A 23,567-nucleotide genomic window follows, 5' to 3' on the forward strand; every position below is an offset into this window, starting at 1 on the left:
ATTCAGTAATATTCCAAACCTTTCTTCTCTGTTTTTTCTGTTTCACCTAGAGAGGCAGCGCTATGATCCACATTCTGGTCGTCTCTTTGTTGGATCAGTAACTGACCTCATGCTTCCAAAGCCTAGAGTAGTGAGGCTGTAACTCTGTAGACTGAGACAAACACAAAAGATACCAGAAACATGACACGTACTGTCTATGTGTGACAAACCCCAACAGGTTGGTTTGCCTCCGAGTACTGGTACATAAAAAGCAAAAATAGAAGATGTTAGGGGTGTTGAAAAAAAATCGACATATATCGCGATATTACGTCGCACGATTCTTGGCTCGATTCAATATGCATCCATATCGATTTTTTATTATTTGTTTTACCTTTATTTAAACCAGGAAAGTCTTTTCCACTGCATTACACATTGTAACTGCACATAGAAGTGCTCTGAAACCTGGGCTTGTTGACTAGCTTGTGGTTTTAAAATAAAATCTAAAAATGAAGTATTAACTTTCTGCATTTATTCATTGTTCTAGGCTTATACCTCACTAAAGTCATGTTGCACTAAAGTCAAAGTTGGTTTAAAACCCACAGGCAGATTGTATGTTATTTTTTTATCTTAAGTTGTTGGCACATGGCATGTTAAAGCCAATGTTTTGAGTGTAAAATATGCCAATACAATATATTTCATACATAATATTCTCATGAAGGTGTAGACATTTACAGATTAGTTGTTTTTTTAAATCAGATATTTAAAAAAAAAAAAATATTGCAATAATCGCCTTATACTTTAATATCGAGATATATTGTATCATATTGCCAGATGCCAGGCAATGCACTCCCTAGAGGAAGATATACTGTATTTCACACAGAGAAAGAACTATCACAAAAAAGGAAGGTTGACTAAAGAATGCTGATCTAGTTTAGTGCGGCACAGACTGTTTCTAACCACAGTCATGGAGCGTTTAACTCCACCACTGCAATGCTTAAATTATAGCAACACACACAGAATCTAGGAATGTAGAAATACATCACAAGAATAGTTTTGGATTACTGTGCATAGCAGCCATACATGTGTCTACAAATGCAATAGGAAGACTGAAGTAATGCGAGATCATCAAAAACTAAAAAAAAAAAAAAAGAGTGCACAATTACATTAATCATTGCTTTGAAGGATATGAGTTATGTGACACACAGGTTTTCCATACTATCTCAACTAAATGATTTATAAGTTACCGTAATTGTAGGTATGACTTTGTAATTCTGTAGTTTACTATGATAAATGAGAAATGGTTCTCAATGACCAACCTGCTAAAATAAAGGTAAAATAAGTAATAAATAAAATAAAAAATGAATAACATTAAATACATTAATATATATATATATATATATATATATTAAAAAAAAATTATATTAAATTACACTATTACCTATATTCAGTTACAGTTCATTATAATTACAATTACCGAGGCTGAAATAAACTCAATTATATTCATTATTTTGTGCCTAATGTGAAACAAAAGAGAAGATAAGAGTTATTGTGCAATACAATTAGCATAACATATATAATCTTATAATATGACCAGACACATTTCATATCACTATACCCATGGATATAAAAAAAACTATTGATTGGCATCACTGTAAAATACATAATTTACTCAACTGTGAGAGATTAACACATCTTTATTTTTTCAAATTAATTCATAAATTATTTCACAGTTACACCCCAGGATTTCTTTCCAGACACATCCAAATAAATGACCTTAATAGATAAAAATAAACTAACTTAATAACTTCAATTACACACGCACCATCAGATTATATTATATAATAATATATAATAAACTGAGACACATTTTTCTGTGGGTTTAAATAGAACAACTTTAGATTCAACAAAGATAAACAGTTTTATTCACAGAAAAGCTTGTGTTTTTATTTCAATTTGTGAGATCAAACTTTTTTTTTTTTTAATAACTGACTCTTGTTTCTATGACATCCGTTGCTATGGGACCGAGTTGTGGTCACGTGACCACCGTACTGCGTACACTGAAGTCCGAAACAGTGAGAGAAACTGTACAATTTAATATATAATGCCATTATTTAAGGCGACATCAAACTGAATACACTCAATGGAAAATAGGGCATTGATAATGACTCTTTATTTTATTTATTTGTTTAAAGCATGATTTTACAGCCACTTTAAAGTAACTGAGTGCTAATAAGTAATAATACAATACATAGTGAGCACTTGTAAACGTCATTTGGTGAATGATAAACTATTCTCCTAAATGTTGTGCACCGTTTAAAACACTTATTTGAATGCATGCAGTCTTTGTCTCGTTAGTCTAAAGATATTATTATCCAACGTTGTGAAACAAACGGTGAACAGGTTGATTGATTCTCGCCTTGAAGGGACCCCCTCATTGCCCCCTCCTCCCCCATATCTACAGCGTGGGCGCTGCACGCAAACTTTTCCTCAAAGTCTCAACCATGCTCAGCATAAAACTTCAACATTTACAAAACAAGTCCATAAAGAACACGAATAAAAGTCCTCAAACATACCTTAGAGCCGCAAACCGTCACAGTCTCCTCCACCAAGCCCTAAATCAAAGCCTCCTCAGCGGATCTATTGGTTTTTAGCCGACCTGTGTTGCCAGATAAAGCTGGCAAATTCCCGTCAAGGTTTAAAGCAGCCAGTAAACCATCAAAATATCCCCCAAACTGAATAGAAGTTGAGTAGTATGTTTATAATGACAAAGTTCTCTTTTTAACAGCCAAAACAATATTTAGTAAGTAACAGAAAAGGAATTCTACTTATGTCCTACACCTTATCTATCTATCTATCTATCTATCTATCTATCTGCTTATTTTTTTTTGTTTATTTATTTATTTATTTATGTATTTATTTGTTTGTTTATTTAATAATAATAAATAATAATAATAATAACAATAATAATAATAATAATAATAATAATAATAATAATAATAATAATAATAATACATTCGGGTCACCCAAGGACACTTAACAGTACATAATAAAACCACACCAGCGTAGTATAAAATTAAAGCTAAAATAGTATAAATACAACAGTAAAACACAGAAGGAGGGGGTGGGGGTGGGGGGGGGGGGGTTGAGCCCAGTTTTGAATGTATCTATTAATTATATATTAGTTTATATATGTTTATCAGTGTCTAAATATCTTTTTTCTCATATATAATTTAGACCAGCGATTTTTTTTCCAACTGGTGGGTCGGGACCCAAAAGTGGGTCGCAGACCTGTACTGGGTGGGTCGTGGACAGCTGGTCAAAAATGAACAAATACTTAATGTCTGTCATGTTGGACTTGTCTTTTATTTTGAAAGAACCTTTTATTTTGACAAGCATGCTGTAAAATGCATGTTGCAAGAAAAAAATATATGGATTTATGTTTTTAAAAAATATATATAAATGTGTGTATGTTTTCAACAGCTATTTTTGAAAAACGAAATTTAATTAGTTGAATTCTAAAAAAAAAAAAAAAAAAATGGGTCGTGATTTAATGACCGTGGAAAAATGTGGGTCCCAGGGTGAGACCAGTTGAGGACCCCTGATTTAGACCATGGGTTTATTCTGCCCACACATCATTTATGTCCACTACCAAATCCTTAACTTCACCCCATCAATACACGTCACTTTTTTCATGTTGTCCTTATATAAAATCTCTATATCTACAGTAAAAAATATTCAAAATCAATGAACTTCAAATGTTTTATAATGTGAATAATGAGTAGTTTTCTGTAACCAGTAGCTATACCACTGATCCTCTGGTGGTTACTAATAATTATTGTGGGGAATTGTTTGACACCGACCTTTTCAAGAATATTAATTAAGGGATAACACAAAGGAATAAAAACCCCAAAGGATCAGATCAGAGAGATTGATCTGTGGTGCAGAACATGCTCAGATTGACTCAGACGTTTATAGGCGTGTCATAAATACATTCTATGTTTTGTTGCCAGATTTAAAGGGGACATATCATGGTTTTAAATCCTTCCTTTTTAGATATAAATCATACAGTTGTGGTCTATATAAAGCGGAACTGCACTGCTTGGGTCTGAATTCCTCATTATTATAGCTCCCCAGACCCTTTTTCTACCCCTTTTCTGATGTGCTTCTGAGAGCAACTCGTTTTGGTGCGGTCTCTTTAAATGCAAATGAACACTTCGTACCCCGCCCCCTCTCCAGGTTCAACTCCACCCTGCTCGGCCATTTTTGTAGTTTGATAGAAGAGATATGATTATGTAGCGGCGCAGAAAAAGTTTATTCACACGTTATTTACACAATGTCAACAACGGAATACTTGTCCATCCAGCTTTACATGTTTGAGCCAGAGTCTGATCCAGTGGAGTGAGATGAAAATGAAGATGATGAACCTGCAGAACCCTAACAAGTGAGCTAACACAAGCACCGAGCTAACGCTAGCGCCAAGCTAACGTCACGGAATGCATTTTAATACAGTATTTTCAAAGACAAAAATGGCAAAATGAAATGACTAATGAAAACTTTAGACTTAAATTAAACCACGTAGGCCATATCATCAAGGATCTAAAACGAGCACACAGCGCTAACATATGAAGACGGTGCAACTGCTCATGCTAACAAAACAATGACAGGGACGTCTTATCATCACACTTTTTAGCGTTATTTACAGCTTACCGAAGTGCTCTGTTCATCATCTCCAAGGATAGAAGGAATTGAACCCTCAATCAGACAAAGTTTTTCGGCAAATCCTTCTTTATACTGGTGGAGGTTGCAGAAGCAGTCATCCTTGAAGTGCTTCACGCACACAAAAATGACCTTACCTACAGACGTGGGTACATTTCTGTGAAAAATAAAACTCAACCAGGCACTTTGAAAAGGTTCTGATGCTGGGAGACGGTGTAATAAAGCGTGTGGGTGACTACATCCAACAACCAAACATTTTGACTAATCCTCTCGTAACTTCAGCATCCTGGAGCTTGGACTACAAAATAAAAGCGAGAAATAAAAATGGCGGATTGCTCGAAGTGTTGGGCCTGGAGTCGATGTCCTAATTTGGCAGTTCCGCTGACGTTATTGTTCAAAAAACGTAATAGAGAATCGAAAAATCGAAACAGATTGAAAAATATGACCAAAACAGAATATAAAGATATCAACGGAGCACCTGAAGAGATTAATTTGAACTTTTCTGTACTTCTAAACAATCTAAATATACATTAAAATGCATTTAAGGGCTAAAAAAGTGGATTTAGCATGATATGTCCCCTTTAAATAAAAAAAACAACTTTTTTCCAGTATTTATTAGTTCAACTGACTTGATCAACCACAAATTAAAAGCTAAGATTATGTTGCTGTTTGGTGACATATATCCTACTCTTCAAGGTAAAAGAGCACATACAGGAGATTTATATGCAAACATTTATTACATTATTTACAATGTTTCCACATGATACCTAGATTTTCCTGGTCTGGTCTGGTCTGTGTTTATATTTTTACTCCAAACAATTGCTACAGTCATGTCTGGCTGGCATTATGCAAGTGAGTAAGCGTTAAAAGCTGAAAATGCCAACGTGGGCAAATTGTCAGGAAGTTCTTGGCTTTGATGTTTGTTTTCTAGAATACTGTACATCACACAGGGGAGAGACATCACGGCAGCCAAATGTCAAATTGGCATTACAGTTAACACAGAACAAAGGAGGAACTATTGGTATGGAAGTCTGTGCCTAAATAGTACCGGAAAAGTTAAACTACGCACTAGAACTTGAATGAGTTCACCTTCCTCGAGAGCAATTTTAGGATCGATTTAACTTCTCGTTGCCTGAATAGAAGAAATGATAAAGTTTTGTTTTACACCAGATAAAATGTGCTACCATATCAGACACAAACCAGAAAAAAACTGTTATTAATTGGCCTGAACCACAAAAAACCTGCAAGAACTCCCCCAACCTGGCAACGCTATACCAGCGTACATAACTAAAGCAGCTCCTTCCTGCAAATTCCTTCAAAATAAAACCTCATTTATTCATTCATCTTTCATGTATTATTTTATCCTTCGATTTTACGGAGCACTGGAGCCATTTCTGGCCAAACGGCAACAAAATAGGCCAACATTTAATTTACAGCAATGGTTCTCAAACTACTCAGCTATTATACATATGTCGTAGAAGTTTAAACTCCATATAGGGGCCGGTGCACTGATAAAACAAATATACTTTACATCATAGGTGTCAAACTCATTTTAGTTCAGGGGCCAAATACAGCCCAGTGTGGGGTTGTGCCCTATAAGGTTGTTCTTCCATCATGTATAAATAATAAATGAAGTGTCCAATAAATAAGTGACAGATACCGATAAACAGATACATGTGGTGACAATTTTATGAATTTAATTTTGGGAAATTTTTCGAAAAAAAATTCCGTAAAATTGAAAGATTTTGAAAAGAAAAAGAGAGTTTATTCCAGTGTGTATCTTTGGAGTGACTGAGATATTTAGTACTAAACTATTTGGTAATTTACGCAATGATTAATGTTTTTTCTGCCTTCTTTACTTTCTTGCCAAATTGGTTGCTTCAAAGGGCCAGATTTGGCCCCTGGGCCTTGAATTTGACACGTGCTTTATATGTGTAGCAAATGGATACTGGACATGATGCACTGCTGTATCAATTTCTATAAATCGTGCATATAAGTGTTTCAAAATATTGGTAATACATTAAAGCTGCTATCCAGAGTTTCTGAGAAACGTCTCGATGTCCCGCCCTAAACAGCACGGAACATAACAATGTTGCATTGATATATGTCTATGGCTCAGGTAAGAGCCAAAATCATATTTACCTGTTAGCTGTTGTGACGCGTGGCCTTGTTTCCGTGCACATTTCCGCATTCACTTTGATTGACAGTCTCAAAAACAGGAAGTCAAAGCCTATTGGCTGGGTGCACTCGGCGATTGTTTCCATTTGTATAGGGGTCTATAGGACGAAGGCGGGACTTATATACATTAATGTATATGAATGACCACCGGCAGTAGACCATAGTAAAAGAGTAGTTAGATATTGTTTTAACATTTCAAAAGAATCATACATAAACATAGATTTCTCAGAAACTCTGGATATCAGCTTTAAACAGATTTTATGTTATATACAGGACTAGTGCAAATATTCAATTTGTTTCTACTACAAATATTTTAAATATTTTAGTTAAAATTAACCCAAACCCAATTGCATTTATCAATACAAATATCAGTAATATGTGTTTAATTGACGTGTAAGAACCTCTGCTTTAGGACACCAGTCTATCCCAGTGCTAAAAATAACTTTACAGTCACTAATTCACTCCTACAGTCACTGTAAATAAATCAAAATCAACATTCTCATGTAAACTCCACAGAGACTGGAGCCTGCAGGCCTAACACTGATATAGATTTCTATTAGTTTCTATGATTCATAAAAATAAGCTGCTTGGATAGAAAATGAGCAGCTTTTGAAATTTGTTCTAAATCCCAATTTTTCCCTCAACCATCTCATCCAAGATAATGACTAGTGCACAGTAATTGATCTGAAGACAAAAGACCATGTTTATTGAGTTACAATCAACAGCAGTGACATCACCAAACTCCTATTATTGACAGATCTATAAAGATTTCACATCAAAAGAACAGTCTCAGGTTAGTGCAGTAGGCAGCTGGTTTTATATAGATCATAATAGCAGTGAGTGAAGCTGGAGAAAATAGTTTTTGTTTGAAAAATATAAATCATTCTCGGTGGCAGTGAAGGCGGTGGTCAGTAGCGTATTCACAGGGACTAAACCTGATAGAGACGCACTAATATATTATCCGACAGTTCCTTTTATCCACTTCACAGGGAGCTGTCAAAAGTCCTCCCAGCTCGTGCTCTGCTCTGCGGCGTCCTCTGAGTAAAAGCGACATGTTCCGATTTCCAATGGGAGCTTCACCTGGAAAAAAAAACCCAGCCTCAGTGGAATCAACAATAATGGCTCTGCTAGGAGAGGAAAACCTCTGAACGACAACACATTTGCCTGAAAGTAATTGTAAAGTACATCAAATCAAAAGTGTGCCGTCTTACTTTGGGAATAAGCGGGGGAGCCATTGTTCTTTTACAAAGTCCGTGCCAGTTAAATCCCTCAAACCATCTGAACAAAAAGAAAACAAAAAACACAGAATGGTCATGTACAAACATGTTTTCCTACATTGTGATTATTGAGTGGTCTCACTTGTGCTTCTGAATTTCCTTGGCCCCGTTTCTCCGACTGCCCAGTCTCTCTGCGGGATTGCTCCTTGTTGATTGAAAGTAAACAATCAAACCAAATGGATGAATAAATTATGAAACCATAATTGGATTCTCTCCTTTGAGGAGGGACATCAGCACACAATAAGTGACCCATAAACCTGCTCGTTTGTCTCCTCTCTTTATGTGTGTGCGACAGCGTCAGACACAGGAATAATTATTACTGGAGTGGAGCTCAAATCACCTGCAAGGGTTGGGCTCAATTACATTTTTCAATTACAATTACATCTTCAATTATCCATGTTCAATTACAACTCGATTATGATCACAATGAGCAGCATTTTTTCCAATTATGATTAAAATTACAATTATTATTGTTAATACAATTACTAATGTTCAATTACTCACACTTACTGTGCCTGAAATAAATAAACCCCACATTTTTAACCTTCCTCTTATGTTAGCTTTCTGTTGGCATCTCTTATCACAATGGATCAGTTTGACTTATGTCTTAAATCAGCGATAAAATACCCTAAAAAAATATTATCTATCATCTAATTTGTTTATCATCTCTTGGTTACCTTGTTAGGCTTCCTAATCAATGAAAATATTGGTATTAATATTTTTGGTGTGGGTCTCTGAGCCTTTTCTGTGTCGCTATGCTCCTTGATTTCATTTTTTTTAATGGTGAAATTATCCTGAAGAGAAGTGACAGGTAGTGGGAAAAGTTGATATCAAACACATTTTGATAATTGTAATAAGTACGTATGTGTAGGACATAGAACTGTAAAATGGTTTCCAGGTTTTGCGTGTAACTCAATTGTAATGAACAGTTTTTGTAGAATTTCCATGAAATTCCACAGAAATTTCAATATTTACAATTACAAAGTCAATTATCTAAACTCAATTACATTTCAATAGGGATGTAACGATTCACTCAACTCCCGATACGATTCGATTCACGATACTGATTTCACGATACGATTTTCTCGCGATTTATTTTACAAAATGGGACTGTAGACAAATGACTGAAAAATATTCCTTTATTTTTTTGGGGAAAATACTATACTTTTCCTTTTATTTTTCATTGTCAAAAGAATCCCTTGATAAACTATTCAAAATGATGCAATTTAACTAAAAATAAATCTTGAATGAAATAAATAAAGGAATAATACAAATGAAGAAGCCTATTAATTTAAATTCTGGTTCTGTAATAAACAATTCAAAACTGCATAATAGTTCTTTTTCTTTTTAAAAGTGCAACTGAAAATGTATTTTGTGCCTTAACAATTGGACTTTAAAAAAAACAAAACAAAAAAAAAAGAAGCTATGCTAGCAGACAGAGTTATTAGAAAAACATGACTTTTACAGATATTCACGTAATATTACAGATATTCTTTCGGTGCTAAAGGAGTAAAGAATCATTTATGAGCATGTTTAACAGTAAATGGCGGCCAGAAAGAAAATAGTAGCAGATTCCACCCGTCACGTCCGCTTCTGGAAGGATTAATATATAGCGCCCTCTGCTGGTTAAAAAAGTACTGCGATTCAATTTTCAGAGCATCGATGTGAACCGTGGTACCTATGAATCGATTTTTAACTGCCTTACGATTAATCGTTACATCCCTACATTTCAACTATGATAACAGTCGCATTATTCTTTCCAATACAATTTCAATTACCGGTATAATTACACTATCATTTTAATTAATTACCAATTACACGAATACAATTATAATTGACCCCAACCCTGTCACCTGCACAGTTCCGTTATGAGACTGGATGCCCGTTTACTGATGGTTTTTGGGAAGTCACTTTCATCAATGCCACCAATGGTTGAAGTGAGAATTTTCTCGGGGTCAGAGCTGCTGAATGGAAGCCTAAACAGAAAAATATGAACATGGAGATGTGTTCAATCAACACTAACTCATAGGTAAAGGAAGCATAAAGATGTAAACTCTACCGTCCACTAAGAAGCTCAAACACCAACACTCCCAGTGACCACATGTCTGAGGATGTACTGTGGCCTTTGCACAGGATGACCTCAGGTGACATGTAGCCCAGCGTACCACAGAAGGTCCAAGTCCTCTGCCCCGCCTCCACGTTCTTTACACACTTCGATCCAATCTATAAGAATTCAGTTTTAGTTTTTTTCCTTACTATTACTCAGCATTCCAAACATCAACATGCACTGTTAGTACCAGTTTGGCATAACCGTGCTCGTCCAGAACGACATTTTCAGGTTTGACGTCTCTATAGACGACTCCACGACAGTGAAGAAAGGTCAGCGCCTCAACAACACAAGCTGTGTAAAACCTCGTGCTGCACTCGTCCAAATATCCCCTGAAAATGAGAGTATAAGTGAAGATTTAACCACCATAGCATCCAATACAGAACCAGGCCCATCCCTGTTAGGACCTCGACATTGCAAAACATCTACATACATGAAAGGTAAATTAAAATAAGTGTTTATTTGTACCGTTGTCGTACGGACAACCTCCAGTGCTATTGGTACGGTTACTGAAGTACGTAACGTCTTAGGGCTAGGGTTAGGTTATAACCCTATCGCAACAATTTTTAGGGTTAGGGTAAGGTTTATTCTTAGTCACGTGACCTAAACTGGCCAAATAGGGGCGCTGCGTACGGATAGAATGTCGGTATATTGATATGGCAACCGTACAGATAGCCACTGCCAATGAAAATATATGCATTAGATTTTTATTTCAAAACCCTTTTTATTTGCGTTAATTTCTTTTTGCGTTTTTCGAGATTTTATTCATTGTCTTTTATTGGGATCAAGGAACCTACTGTGATCCTGCATGTTCCTCTTTTTCTTCCAAGAAAATCCTACTTCCCATTCATGAACAATCACCAAATTTTGCACAAAGGTCTCATGTCAGATTGCCTCAGCCTCAAAAACAGGCCAATAGTCCTAAAAGTGGCGCTACGGTAAACCTCTAAAGTTGAGTATTTTTTAAATTCACAATAAATCAACCATACAGTATGTGCTACAGATTTGCACCTTTCACCAAAATGCAGCCCTAATACTGAAAAAACACATTGCAAATTATAAATTCCATCACTTATATCACTTATCTGTCTATCTCCTACCAATTTTTTTTTTGCTCAATTGGTGTCATATTTTGTATGGCTTTTTAAATTTGCTCTGATTTAAATCCATGCAAAAATGACATTTTTTAATATTAGTTTTTCACCGTTGGAGCTAAAACAAACAAACAAACAAACAAACAAAAAAACCACCACCAACATCTACAAGCTGAATAATAACTGAATTTTTTTTAAAACCTTTGAAGCTGCTGTCTTGCACACAGGTGACTGGCTTAGTCAATTAGTGAAGCGACAGGTGACATAGGCATGTTACATTATTAAATAGTTGTGGATTAACCCTATTAATTCAATGACTAATTATTGCAGCTGTTGAATTCCTTCATTAAGCTAGTTTTAAACATATGCACCACAGAGTTACAGTATCTCCTGCTAATTAAAGGTACAGTGGAAGATTTTCCGGAAGAAAAGTGCCCTCTGCACTTGCAAAACACTACCTGCTTTCACGAGGGAACGCCAATGTGCGGGAGAGAGCGTGCACAAGCCCAGTTTTCCTCATGCACATCTCTGTTTAGTCGGCATTGCGGATGGAAGTTTACCTTCCAAAAGAAGATTTGCACTTTTCCCACTATGTCAGGCTCTCCACCGGTAAGTGAAAATCCATTTTCAATGTACCCGACGCGCACCGGGCACGAGCATGTACAACGTCCTTACGTAAATATATCACCTGAATGATTGACAGGAGGACCAATAGTCTTGATGACCCACCTGTAAATAGAAGCCGAAAAAGCATCATCCACTATACCTTTAACTCAGTGAGACAGAGCATCGTCTTTTTTGCCTCAAATTGTGAGTTCAACTTTCAGCTGATGTCAAACGCACATGAGAATGCCACCTTTGTTCTGCCTACACTGTTTGTGCCTAAAATTGTCTGAACAGAACCATTGCTGCACAGACGCTATAACTGTTGTGTTTTTATACTACTGCATTGATTGAAATAGATTCTGATTACGAGATTAAATTATTTCAGATAATTATGCTACATTGTTAGTTGGGTTGGTGTTTAATGTGTTCACATTGTGTCTTGGATGAATAGATGAATTACTCACTTGTATCTAAGTAGATCTGATAAATCTCCACCAAGACACGCTTCAGTCAAACTGTACAAGCATTCAGCATCTTTGAACATTTTATAAAGCCTGCATAAAAAGACACAAAGGAGTTTTTAGTTTCCTTAAACTTACAGTAAAGTTGAGCCAAAGTGACGGTTGCTGTCGAGTAAAACACCTGACAATAAAGGCACAGCGGATCTCCTTTAGGATGCGTCCCTCTCTGATGAGGTGCTCCCTCTGCGCGCTCTTGACGATCGACCTCTTAGTAAGAACCTTCATGGCGAACAGACGCTGAATGTTGGTCTTTAGCTGAACCTGAAGAGAAATCAATGCATTACATTACAGAAACATGGAATCTCAATGAGATGGCACGAGAAACCATCCCTGTCACAGTGCATGAAGATCGGGCCTCACCAGGTCGACGTGACCGAACTCCCCAACCGCCAAACCGCAAATAATCTGAAAATCACTTAAAGTGGAAGATGAGAGGGAGACCACATCCATGTCTGACCTGTTCATGGAGAAACCTGGTGTTAGCTTGTATGATTTGTGACTGCCAGTGGATTTAAATTCACGTGTAATTTCATAGCTCTCACTCAGTGTCAGAGTTGTTGCTATCCACCTCGTCTTGATGGCAGTCGAATGCCAAACCATCAATAATATCTTTAAAGATCCTGAAATACAAAACCATGGAAGTGGTCATCAACTTATGATCAAATTAAAGCATCAAATAAACCCCGGCAACGTCTAGTGCAGTGCTTCTCAACCATTTCAGCCTGTGACCCCCCACAATAAAGGTGCCAGAGACCAGGGACCCCCACTGTAGACATGAATACTGAAGAACAGTCATGTGAAGACAGCTTTAAGGGGGAATAAAGGGGAGAGCTTTTGGGGACCATCCATAAAGTCAGCAAAATGATGGTCCATTGTTCTATGAATCTGGCCATATTATACATCTTAAAGATGTAAATCCTTGTTTTAACCAGAAATAAAATGGGTTAATAGTTACACAAAATTATGGAAAAGGTTAGAAAACCATAGAAATTGGTTAAAATTTGCAAATTAGAGTGGCTAAAAATGGACAGAAATGTAGTAAAAAAAAAAAAAAAAAAAGTTCAAAATGTCAATATTGGCTTAAAAGTGGCAGATATGCGGGGGGGGGGGGGGTGCTGTCATTTTAGTTTTAACTGGAAAGTCGAGAATATGGTTAAATTGGCAAAAAAAATAAGCATGAAATATGGTGAAAAGAAGTTACAAGTGACAGTAATGGGTCAACATATGCGACAATAGGTGGGAAAAGTGGTGGAAATGGTTTATAAGTGCCAAAAATGTCTTAAAAGTAGGAAAATGTGCAGAAAAAGCATTGAAATTTAAAAGGAGCAAAAATATGGCAAGAAAAAGTGTTGAAAATAGGTTAAAATATGGAATGTTTGGTTTAATTGGTGAAAAATGGTAAAAATAATGAAAAATGGGCTCAAATTGTACAGAAAATATGCTTAGTTTTTTGAAGACATCTGGTGTCCCCATCCCAGTGTCTCACGACCCCAAATGGGGTCCTAACCACAAGGTTGAGAACCCCTGGTGTAGTACATAATTCATAAAACAGTCTACCCTATTTTGATCACCAAGCACGTCACGTCTCCAACCGCAATCACGTTCTCAGTCTGAATATAGTCTCTGAAGACAGTGAACAGAGGATTAGTTGAAAACAAACAAACTGTTTTTTTTAAATGTGCTTGATTTTATCCTCACTCCCACAGAGCTCTCTCTCCAAACCACTGTCCTTCACTGAGTGGCCTCGGCTCATCACGGCCTGGCTTCTTTTCTGTCACTTTCACCTGGAATAATCCAAAGGACAGAAGATTGAGAAAAAGAAGAAGAAAAAAAAGCCATTAATATTGGCGATCTGATTTCAATTATCAGCACTGTAATGCAATTTCCTTTTCCCATTTCATTCTTTGTAGTTTAACCTTTTTCACAGGGATCCTCGATTCATCGCCGTAACAGGCAGAGAGCATGAAAGGTTACCTGTCCTTTACTGATGATGTATAAGCTGTCTCCCGCTGCTCCTTGTCTGGTGATACAGTCACCGTCGGTGAAATGTCTCTATGGCAGATAAATGTCAAACTTTGAAAAAATGCATGAAGGATAAACTGTTAGCTTTGTCGTGCTTTTTTTCGCTAACGGATGTAAAGGGAACAGAAAACACATCTAAACATCTCTGATTACACTGATATGCCCTTGTAAACAATCAGATTGTCTCCTGTTTGCAGAGCGGCGCATGCCATCCCAATACTGTACCTCCTCCATGAGCTCACACATTTTCTCGATGACCTTCTCTGATAATGACTGCAGGAAAGGAAGTCTGCACACAGAACGAGATAAATTATGAAACTATTCACAGCATGGCTTGAATTTAATCTGTACTGTGAGTTTGCAGGCATGTATAGTCGAAGCCAGAAACTGAAAATCTCTCCCTACAGTTAATGATCTACATGCTGCATTATAAGCACAGGCAAATGAAGTGAGTGGTGACGTTGCCAGAATATAAAGCAGCATATCAGGGGACGGCTCCATTCACCTGCTGAGCAGCTCGGCTGATTGAGCGAGGCGCTGCACACCTCCGTGGATGACAATGGTCTTATAGCTCTTACGGTCCATCACCCACAGTTTACTGTCCATCTGTGCTGCAAATGAAAGGACAGAAGGAGAGGTGGGCCGTAGTCAGAGCCAATCAATCAATTCAAACTATTGTTCATTGGTTTGGACAAAGCAGATGAACAATCTCACCAGTGTGTTTCAGCACGACTGAGGATCAATTAAAAAGTGTATTTTTTGTGGAGAATAAGCAAAGACAACATCTAACTTGTGGTGTAAAGAGCACTGATATATCCAGCTCAAGTAGAAGTACTGTTACTTGATTGAAATTATAATTTTGTTAATAAAACTTGCCACGTTTCCCTTGCATACAGTAAACATCTCATGTAGAAACTTAAAAGGGAAGAGACAAAATCGTGCACAATTGGAACTTAATTTATTTTCCACAAAGGCATCTGTATAAAATAAGAGGTTTGTCAAAATGTACAATTTTTAAAAAAAAAATTAAAATAACACCAATGAATTAAATTCAAAATATAAATCTAAGTATAGCGACATTTGCAGAGCCAAATGTACCATGTGGGTAACAACATAATAGGTAGAAACCCAAGGAAGTGGCGTTAATCAGAAATGGCACGACTTAGAACATATGGATTATGTTCAATCACAATGAAACAGAAATCAAAAAAAATTATCACAAAAAACTATAATTTACTTCGTAACGGTTGGATGTCGAAATGTAACAAATTACTTCTTTTAAAACGTACAAGTAAAATTTCTGATTTAGAAATATACTCAAAAAAGTACATGCACCCATAAAAACCACTCATTTATAATAACGTGAGTACTTGTGATCCATTACTTTCACCTCTGTATCTAGCTTATAGACTTATGGCAGGGATGGGAAGCTTCTATCACAGCTTCTATCACTGCAGGAGCCACAAGTATGATTGTCTGATCCAAGGGGCCACATTATCGACATTAATGTCAGCATTTAGAATAATGACTAATCTGCGCATTAACACAGAAAGAACAAAGGGTTTGTATATTTTTCTATCATTTTAGTATATTTTTGCTGCCTATTTTTTTATGTTTTTGTTGTCTTTTTGTATGTTTGGGACTGATTTTACGTGATTTTTTTTTGTTTTTCGCTTTTTTGTGCATTTTGGGATTCCTTTTCTGTTTTCGTTGCTGCTTGATGTCTTTTTGAAGTCATTAGGTGAATTTTTGTTGTTTTGTTTGTTTTTGGAGGCATTTTTGCTATTTTGTTAATTTTTCTGTGATTTTGTGTATTTCTGGAGACATTTTGTGCATTTGCTTTAGGGACCGCACTGTCCGCAACATAGTTAGAGCGAGGGCCGCATGTGGCCCCTGTGCCGCCATTTGCTCATATCTGATATGGGGGCATGAACAGGATTTATTAAATTGTTTATTTCTCACTTCATGGGCTGAGATTAAAAAGTGGGTTGCACACTGGTCACGGTGCCGAGTATCTCAAAGGCATTTATCTAAAGAAACGAAAATCATCTTCTGCTTTTATTTTTGAAAGAATTTTATAGGTGCCAAAAAATTCTTAAAAAATAAAAAATCTGTCTTTCTGTATTTACTTTGTAAGAAATGTTTGTCATATACTTTTCCAAATAGATCAGATGAATACAATCTGATTTCTGTTTTTATAATCACTCTTTTTCTTTCTTTCTTTCTATTTTTTTTTTTACAACTGAACTTCCTAAGATTATAATTAATAATAATAATAATAATAATGATAATAATAATAAATTCAATTTATGATGCACTTTTCATTCCAAGGAATCTCAAAGTGCTACATTTAAAGGTGCAGTCCGCAGCTCTCAGATCCCTCTCTCCCCCTCCCTCCCTGCTGCTCTCTTGCCCTGCCTCCAAACTTTCCAAAGTCCCTCCCTCAGAGGAGCTAACAAGCAAACGTTAGTCCGACAGCAACATCAAGGTAACATAACATGCTCTGTTAAAAGCATATTACTGCAGCGCTTCTCTCTCTCAATGTGCACACACCTCAGCAGCAGCAGCAACAACACAGTGTCACTTACAGCAGCCCACACGGAGGCTGCTGCATGCACATTAACAACACATGCGCTACGGAGTTCTAGTATAACAATTACAAATCAAACAATGTAAATCAAGCAGCAGTAATTACCTTTCTAGCAGAAAAGTCACCAATTCCATCTTCTACTCCTCCAGACCATACACTGTAAAAAAGCGCTCTCGCAACAGGAAAGGGGCGGGGACTGTGAGCTACAGCTGTCAGACAGCCCATCAAACACAATCCTGGCTCTGATTGGTTCTTTTTGCTTGGTCGTGGTGCATTCTGGCAATCTGCCAAAGGCTGCAGGAGCAACAGGGGGGACGTTTTTTTTCACAAAACTACTAGTTTGATGTAAAGCTGTCCTTACGTCGTGACAGCTTTAGCAAATATAACAAAAAAATCACTTTTATAACAGTTGCAGACTGCACCTTTAAAAACACAATAAAACTACACAAGATTTAACACCTAAAAGCTTTCCTAAATAAATATGTCTTTGATTCATTCTTCTTTCTTGAGAGAAATCTTGATGTCCTTCAGATCTTGTTTCCTTGTATTTAAATTTTCAATCCACCACATAACGCTCCACTTTGCAGCTGCGCAGCATGTTTTTACTTCCCATTCAACTCAGCATCTGTTTCCGTAGGAATTTTAGCTGATAGTTATCATCAGCACGTCTTTCCTCACTCTGACCAGGCTTGCTTTTTCTGCAGCTCCTTTGACAATGTCACATAGACAGGCCCTGCACAAGCACAAGGCTTATTGATAGTCTCAGGTGGCCACATGGGGGAGAAAAAAAAACTCATTTCACAACAGGAAGCAGACAAATAGAGTTGGCCTTGGAAAATTCCAAAGAAAAGGTTTGAGACAAAGAGACGTGACACAAAGGACTACAGACTGCAGCACAAACTGAGCGTACTGACCACAGAGCGGACCAAAAGTGTTCCACCGTAAATTGGGAGCACTGGCTTGTTTACAGATAAAGAAATCAGTGTGAGAAATTAAATGCTGTGGAAAATAATCAGATTTCTTTGCTCATTGAAACTGATCCCTGTCACTGTCAAAGCCTATTTATTGTGAAACTAGGTCACAATGTAATGATGGCTGAGGAACTATTCCCACAGGACTTTGTGATTAGATGGTCACTGGAAAGTAGTGCAGCTTTTCCATTTTATAGCGTTATTACTCTTTGCTAAATGCCAGAGAACCTTGAAGAAGAATATTAGATTCCAGTTGGATTTCATAGAGATGGTGTAACAATATGAATGCGAGGTTAGGCAGCACAGATGAATTTCTTTTCTTTTTTTCTTTAATGAGCATTCTCAGAAAAAGCAATTTAAAGCTGCAGTACCTAGAACATCACACTGTGTATTTATCCTTGTAAGTGAAAGACATTCATTCAGTGCTGTGTATAGGAAATCAACACAGTTGGAAATGAATGATGATAGTTTTTACCGATATTTCATATGCCAATATTGTCCAGCGCTTATTTAGTGATAATAACCAATATATACATCCCTCCACCTTCATTTTACATCACACAATTACAATTACTCACGTTACTGTAATTGAGTTGCTTTTATGGATACTTGTACTTTTTGGAGTATATTTCTAAATCAGTCATTTTACTTGTAATTGCGTACGTTTTAAAGGAAGTAAAGTAATTAGTTACATTTCTACACCCAACCGTTACTGAGTCATTTTTATTTTTTGTGATTATTGGGCATAGCACTGTTTAAGAGTTCATAAGTTTAGCAATACTTTTAGCCTGAGAATGTATTTATTTTGAGTTGAATTCATTGGTGTTATTTTATTTAAAAAATAACTGTATACTTTGACAAACTTTGACTCCTTTGAGGAAAATAAATTATGCTCCAATTGTGCACAATTTGGTCTCTTGCTTTTTAAGTTTATACATGAGATGTTTTCTGTGTGCAAGGGAACCGTGGAAAGATTTATTAACAAAAATTAACATGGGTGGTGAATGTAACTAGTAACTATCACTTTGAGTACTATTGAATTGAGCTACTTTTTACTTGTACTTGAGTACAATTTCAATCAAGTAACAGTACTTTTACTTGAGTAGGATAAATCAGTACTCTTTACACCTCTGTATATGTATATCTCCATGGAATTAACACGTTAACTCTACAACATAATCCTTGCAAAATAAGAAAATGAATTGAACGTCAGTTATGGAGAAATTGCCATATCTATTTCTAGTCTCAAACAGCAGCCCAGCACATATCGGTAGAAAAACCTAGCAATGGCAACCGGTATTACATTTAATGGCAAATATTGGTGGCTAATATTGCCCATTTCTAAACACAGTGTGTTCCTACCTGAGATGGAGCACGTGTGAGTGTAGTTGTAAAGAAGTGCAATCTCTCCGAACAATTCTCCTGCCTCAATTGTGAGCAGCTTCACTCCATCTTTAGTCATCTCCAGCCTCCCTTCTGTTAACGCACATACACATAGTAAACAAACACTGCATCATACACCATAGTGCTGGTTCCTCTGTGGGAGATGTCACGTTACAGATGCAGCCAGCGCTGAAACTATTTTTTGCTCTGGGTGCCAAATACGGAGCAATTTTATTTCAAATGGGCAGCAGATTTAGCGTGGGGGAAAAAAGCCATTTTTAACAATAATTTGCCCTGTTTTGCACTTCCACACACACACACACCACACACACACACACACACACACAGTTATTCAATTATTTCAACAATGTGAGACTGCATTTGTGTCATATAGCCATGGGGGATGGAATGATTTGGTCATTTACACAATTATCAATTTTTTCCCTGTGATTTTCACTTTCTCTTGCGGACCAAATTGGATGATTGACATGTGCTATAAAGCAAGGGTTCCCAACCTTGGGGTAAGGACCCCATTTCGGGTCTTGAGACACTGGGTGGTCATTGCCAGATGCCTTCAAGAAACTAAGAATATTTTCTGAACAATTTGCCATCTTGCCATATTTTTTTTGCTCCTTTTAATGCCTTTTATGCTACATTATTCCCATTTCTACCACTTCTACATCAAATTTCAATGTCTTTTCTGCATAATTTTTCCACTTTCAAAACATTTTGGGGACTTATAAACCATTTTCCCACCTAATGCCACATATGTAGAGCCATTATTTTCACTTGTTTTCACCATATTTCATGCTTATTTTGCCAATTTAACCACATTCACGCACATTTGACATGCCCATTATTTGACAGTTTAAACCAATTGTTCCTACTTTTGAAATTGCATTACCCCACCCCCACAATTCCGACACTTTTAAGCCAATTTTGACACTTTGAACCCTTTTTGACCACTTTTCTGTGGTTTTTAAAACCACCTTCAGGTGCAGTGGGGGTCCCCGTTCTCTGGTACCTATATTATGGGGGTCGCGGGGTCGTGTTGAGAACCACTGCTATATAGAGTATGGACCGTGCAAATAAACAACTAATTTTTTTTTTATAACCTACAGTTGAGCTTTGATGTTTCCACACATTTCAGCCCAATGAGTGTCCCCTGCTATTCCCATAAGTGTCTCCTTTCTTGTTCATACATGTCTCATTGTGTTTGGAAGCTGAATCAGATTATCTAATTATATTGCGATAATGTAAACCTGAGCAGTAACGGTTCCTTTAGACTGTGAAACGTGCAGAAGAAAACTATAAAACACAGGATTTTGGAGTTTGATTCACCCTCTAAAATATAGGCCTGAGCACCAGAGCTCCCCTCCTGAATGACACAGCAGCCTTCTTTAACAGTGGTGTGATGCATTATGGCTGTGATGGCGTCCATCGCTTCTTCATCAAGGTTCTTCAACAAGTCATTGTTGAGCAGTGCGGTCTGAATCAGCCTCTGAGTCCTGTTGAAGAAAAGAACGGTGATGTAACGTATCAGGGCCTGGTTATCAAAAACATTGCATGGTCCAAGGCTGCAGCGTTTAAAATGATGGCGGATGTGGGTTCATAATGATGTGAGTCATGCAGAAAGCACTCATTGAGCCTTGAATATCTGCTACTCCGATCCTTGTCTCCGAGGAAACACTGTGTGAGGCGAGCTTACTCTGGGCTTTTCTCACAGCTTCTGTGTGGAAGTGCACTGAGGGTTTCTGGGTCCAGGATGATGGGCTCACAGATAATGGTCTTTCTGCTGGATCTGTGGCTGCCTCCAGTTTGGAAAGGGCAAGCTGAAGGAAGGCAAATCAACACAAAAGTCTCAAGTTCAAGATTGTATTTTGTTAAACGTGTGACAGAGAGGAATGTGTACCTGCACTGCCTGTAGACGGTCCTGGGAGGGAGACGGTGGCTCTGTAGCGGTCCAGCTCCTCCTGCAGCCTCCGAATAAGCTCGTCTTTGGTGTCCAACTCCAGCTCTAACTCATCTATCAGAGTGTCCCTCTGGCGCAGCTCCTCGATCTTAAGCTGGAGGGCAAATTGGAGGTCCCGAAGCGTTCCCATTATCTGCAGCACCAGTGTCAACAACAATCAACATCATCAGCAACATCACAAGCACAGTTTACCTGAGCAATATGTAAATATTTGGTGTTTGGACACTTAATATTAGCTTTTAATCATTCAATCCACAATGTATTGAACTATAGTAACTCATTTTAGGTGATATTTGTGTTTCTTATGTTGTTGTTTTTATTTGACAGGGACAGCATAAAGCTAATGCTATTTATTATAGCCTTAACTCATGTGCATCATTTATCCCTATAGCTCGGACTTTGAGCTTTTCACAAAAAAAAAAAGGTTATTTGGTCACTATTATTGTTACATAGCAGAAATGGGCAACTGCCAACTGTCTTATTTTATACGGCCCCAGAAGTAAACATACAAAATTTACAAAAAAATATGCAAAACACAAGCGAAAATACATTAAAAAAACATTGCAAGAAAATATAGTGCAAAATACTCCAAAAAAAAACACAAAAATGGACAAAATAACGACAGCAATACACAAAATGACAACAAAAATACACAAAATGCCGTAAAAAAATTAGACAAAATTACAGAAAATTACAAAATGACAACAGAAGTACACAAAAATCACTCCAACAAACACAATATGACAACATAAATACACAATATGACTCCAAAAATATACATTTTACAGGAAAATTGCACAAACGGACAACAAAAATACACAAAAAGCAACCATAACAAGCAAGACTACAAACATAAATGACGGAAAAACACACAAAACTACTCTAAAAACGCTTTGTTCAGATTGGTCATTATTCTGAATGCTGACATGAATGTTGTATTTTGGCCCTTTGATCAGACAAACACGGCCCTCGCTGTGATGCAAGTTGCCCACCTCTGTTTAAAACATTGCCAAAAGGATTCATTATTTGATAAAAGAATGCAAGACAAGGTTTAGCTTCAGAAATCTGTTTCCAAGGAGGCAAAAATGTAAAATGAACTCAGTCTCTGCATGTTTTTAATGTTAACTCACTTCAACACACCTGTCTACAAATATTGTGTCACCCTGCAGCGATGCAATTAAAAATAAAAAACATTATTGCTTTTCAATTAAATTCAATTCCACCATCATCCTTCATTCATTCATTTTTGGTAATTGGTTAACCGGCAGTTGTTCTTTTTTCTTAAGATGGATCAGAGAATGAAAAGCCTATTTTCAATATCATATTGTGTCAATCCCGTGAACTCCATATCTGAAAACTAAAGTTAAATCAGTCTGTCTGACATTTATTTTACTGTAATTACACATGAAAGTACACTAACTACATGAAGTGTATATGAACACAAATGCAGACATGATAGAAAATTTATTTTGGGCAGAAATATTGATTTTTGATATAGTTACAATTTTTTTTTATATATATATATATATATACACACACACACACAGATAGATAGATGTTATTGATAGATAGATGTTATTGTGACTCTCCAATACAGATAAACTAAGTGACTTCAAGGTCGCTGCATTAATGTGAATAAGTATAAAGTGAGTCACTGGTGTATAATATAATGTTATGGCCACAGTCCCCAGTGATCCATCACAGCGGGTTGAACAGAGAAAATGATCAGAATGGCTTGATTGTGTGAGTGTAGCTCCAGCTGCTCACAGCACGAGGACAGCTCTGCACATTGGTAATAATAATAATAATAATGGTAAATAATAATAATAGAGATGTAAATGCACTCAGGCACCATGATTACTCACCGCATGCACGCAGCCCGTCCCTGTCCTGTCCTCCTATCCTCGGTGGATCTGTCCCGGTTCGTCCCGGTTCAGGCTCATACAGGTGCGCGCACAGACACAGTGGACTGGTGCACAGCGTGCAACGTGCACGGGACTGGGATGGGATGGGATGGGATGGGATGGTCACTCGACCGTCACGCTGTTTCCACGCTGGGAGGGAAAAAAAATGAATGGACTGGATCCCAACTGGGTCACTGGGTCCGCTGGGAGTTTGTGGGGGAAGATGAACTGTGGAGCGAAACATCCA

The 23,567-nt window shown here is 37.1% G+C and overlaps 2 protein-coding genes across 3 annotated transcripts in view; both read right to left on the reverse strand.

Moving 5' to 3' along the window:
* acsl2 (acyl-CoA synthetase long chain family member 2) overlaps positions 1-2,636 on the reverse strand; it is a 16,013-nt gene extending 13,377 nt beyond the window's left edge. The window contains exons 1-2 of one of the 2 annotated variants that reach the window (XM_028456542.1): positions 2,553-2,602; positions 20-151 (exon numbers count right to left, since the gene is read on the reverse strand). The gene's annotated coding sequence lies outside the window, so the exon portion shown is untranslated. Of the gene's footprint in view, positions 1-19; positions 152-2,552 lie in introns of both variants that reach the window. The other variant, XM_028456541.1, reaches the window with a different exon arrangement.
* A 5,044-nt stretch (positions 2,637-7,680) lies between these two features.
* Positions 7,681-23,511, reverse strand: prkg1l (protein kinase cGMP-dependent 1, like). The gene is made up of 20 exons (XM_028457532.1): positions 23,282-23,511; positions 21,357-21,549; positions 21,153-21,276; positions 20,786-20,952; positions 19,424-19,537; positions 15,006-15,111; positions 14,726-14,789; positions 14,453-14,530; positions 14,177-14,262; positions 14,036-14,101; positions 13,021-13,098; positions 12,839-12,935; positions 12,600-12,739; positions 12,422-12,511; positions 10,448-10,589; positions 10,210-10,373; positions 10,004-10,126; positions 8,233-8,295; positions 8,085-8,151; positions 7,681-7,953 (listed from the first exon to the last, which is right to left on the reverse strand). Exons 2-20 carry the CDS (start codon positions 21,544-21,546, stop codon positions 7,870-7,872), a joined length of 2,043 nt encoding a protein of 680 aa, XP_028313333.1. The 5' UTR covers positions 21,547-21,549; positions 23,282-23,511; the 3' UTR covers positions 7,681-7,869.
* Positions 23,512-23,567: the final 56 nt, after the last annotated feature.

This window comes from Gouania willdenowi, chromosome 9, assembly GCF_900634775.1.
Source record: "Gouania willdenowi chromosome 9, fGouWil2.1, whole genome shotgun sequence".
Lineage (NCBI taxonomy): Eukaryota > Metazoa > Chordata > Actinopteri > Blenniiformes > Gobiesocidae > Gouania > Gouania willdenowi.

Excerpts from the sequence above, each read along its gene's own strand:
- prkg1l (XM_028457532.1), bottom strand. The coding sequence starts at position 21,546 with ATGGGAACGCTTCGGGACCTCCAATTTGCCCTCCAGCTTAAGATCGAG. Across the intron at positions 15,112-19,423 it reads TCACACGTGCTCCATCTCAG|CACAGATGGACAGTAAACTG; the intron begins GTAGGAACACAC and ends TTTCATTTGCAG. Across the intron at positions 12,936-13,020 it reads AGCAACAACTCTGACACTGA|GTCAGACATGGATGTGGTCT; the intron begins GTGAGAGCTATG and ends CTCCATGAACAG.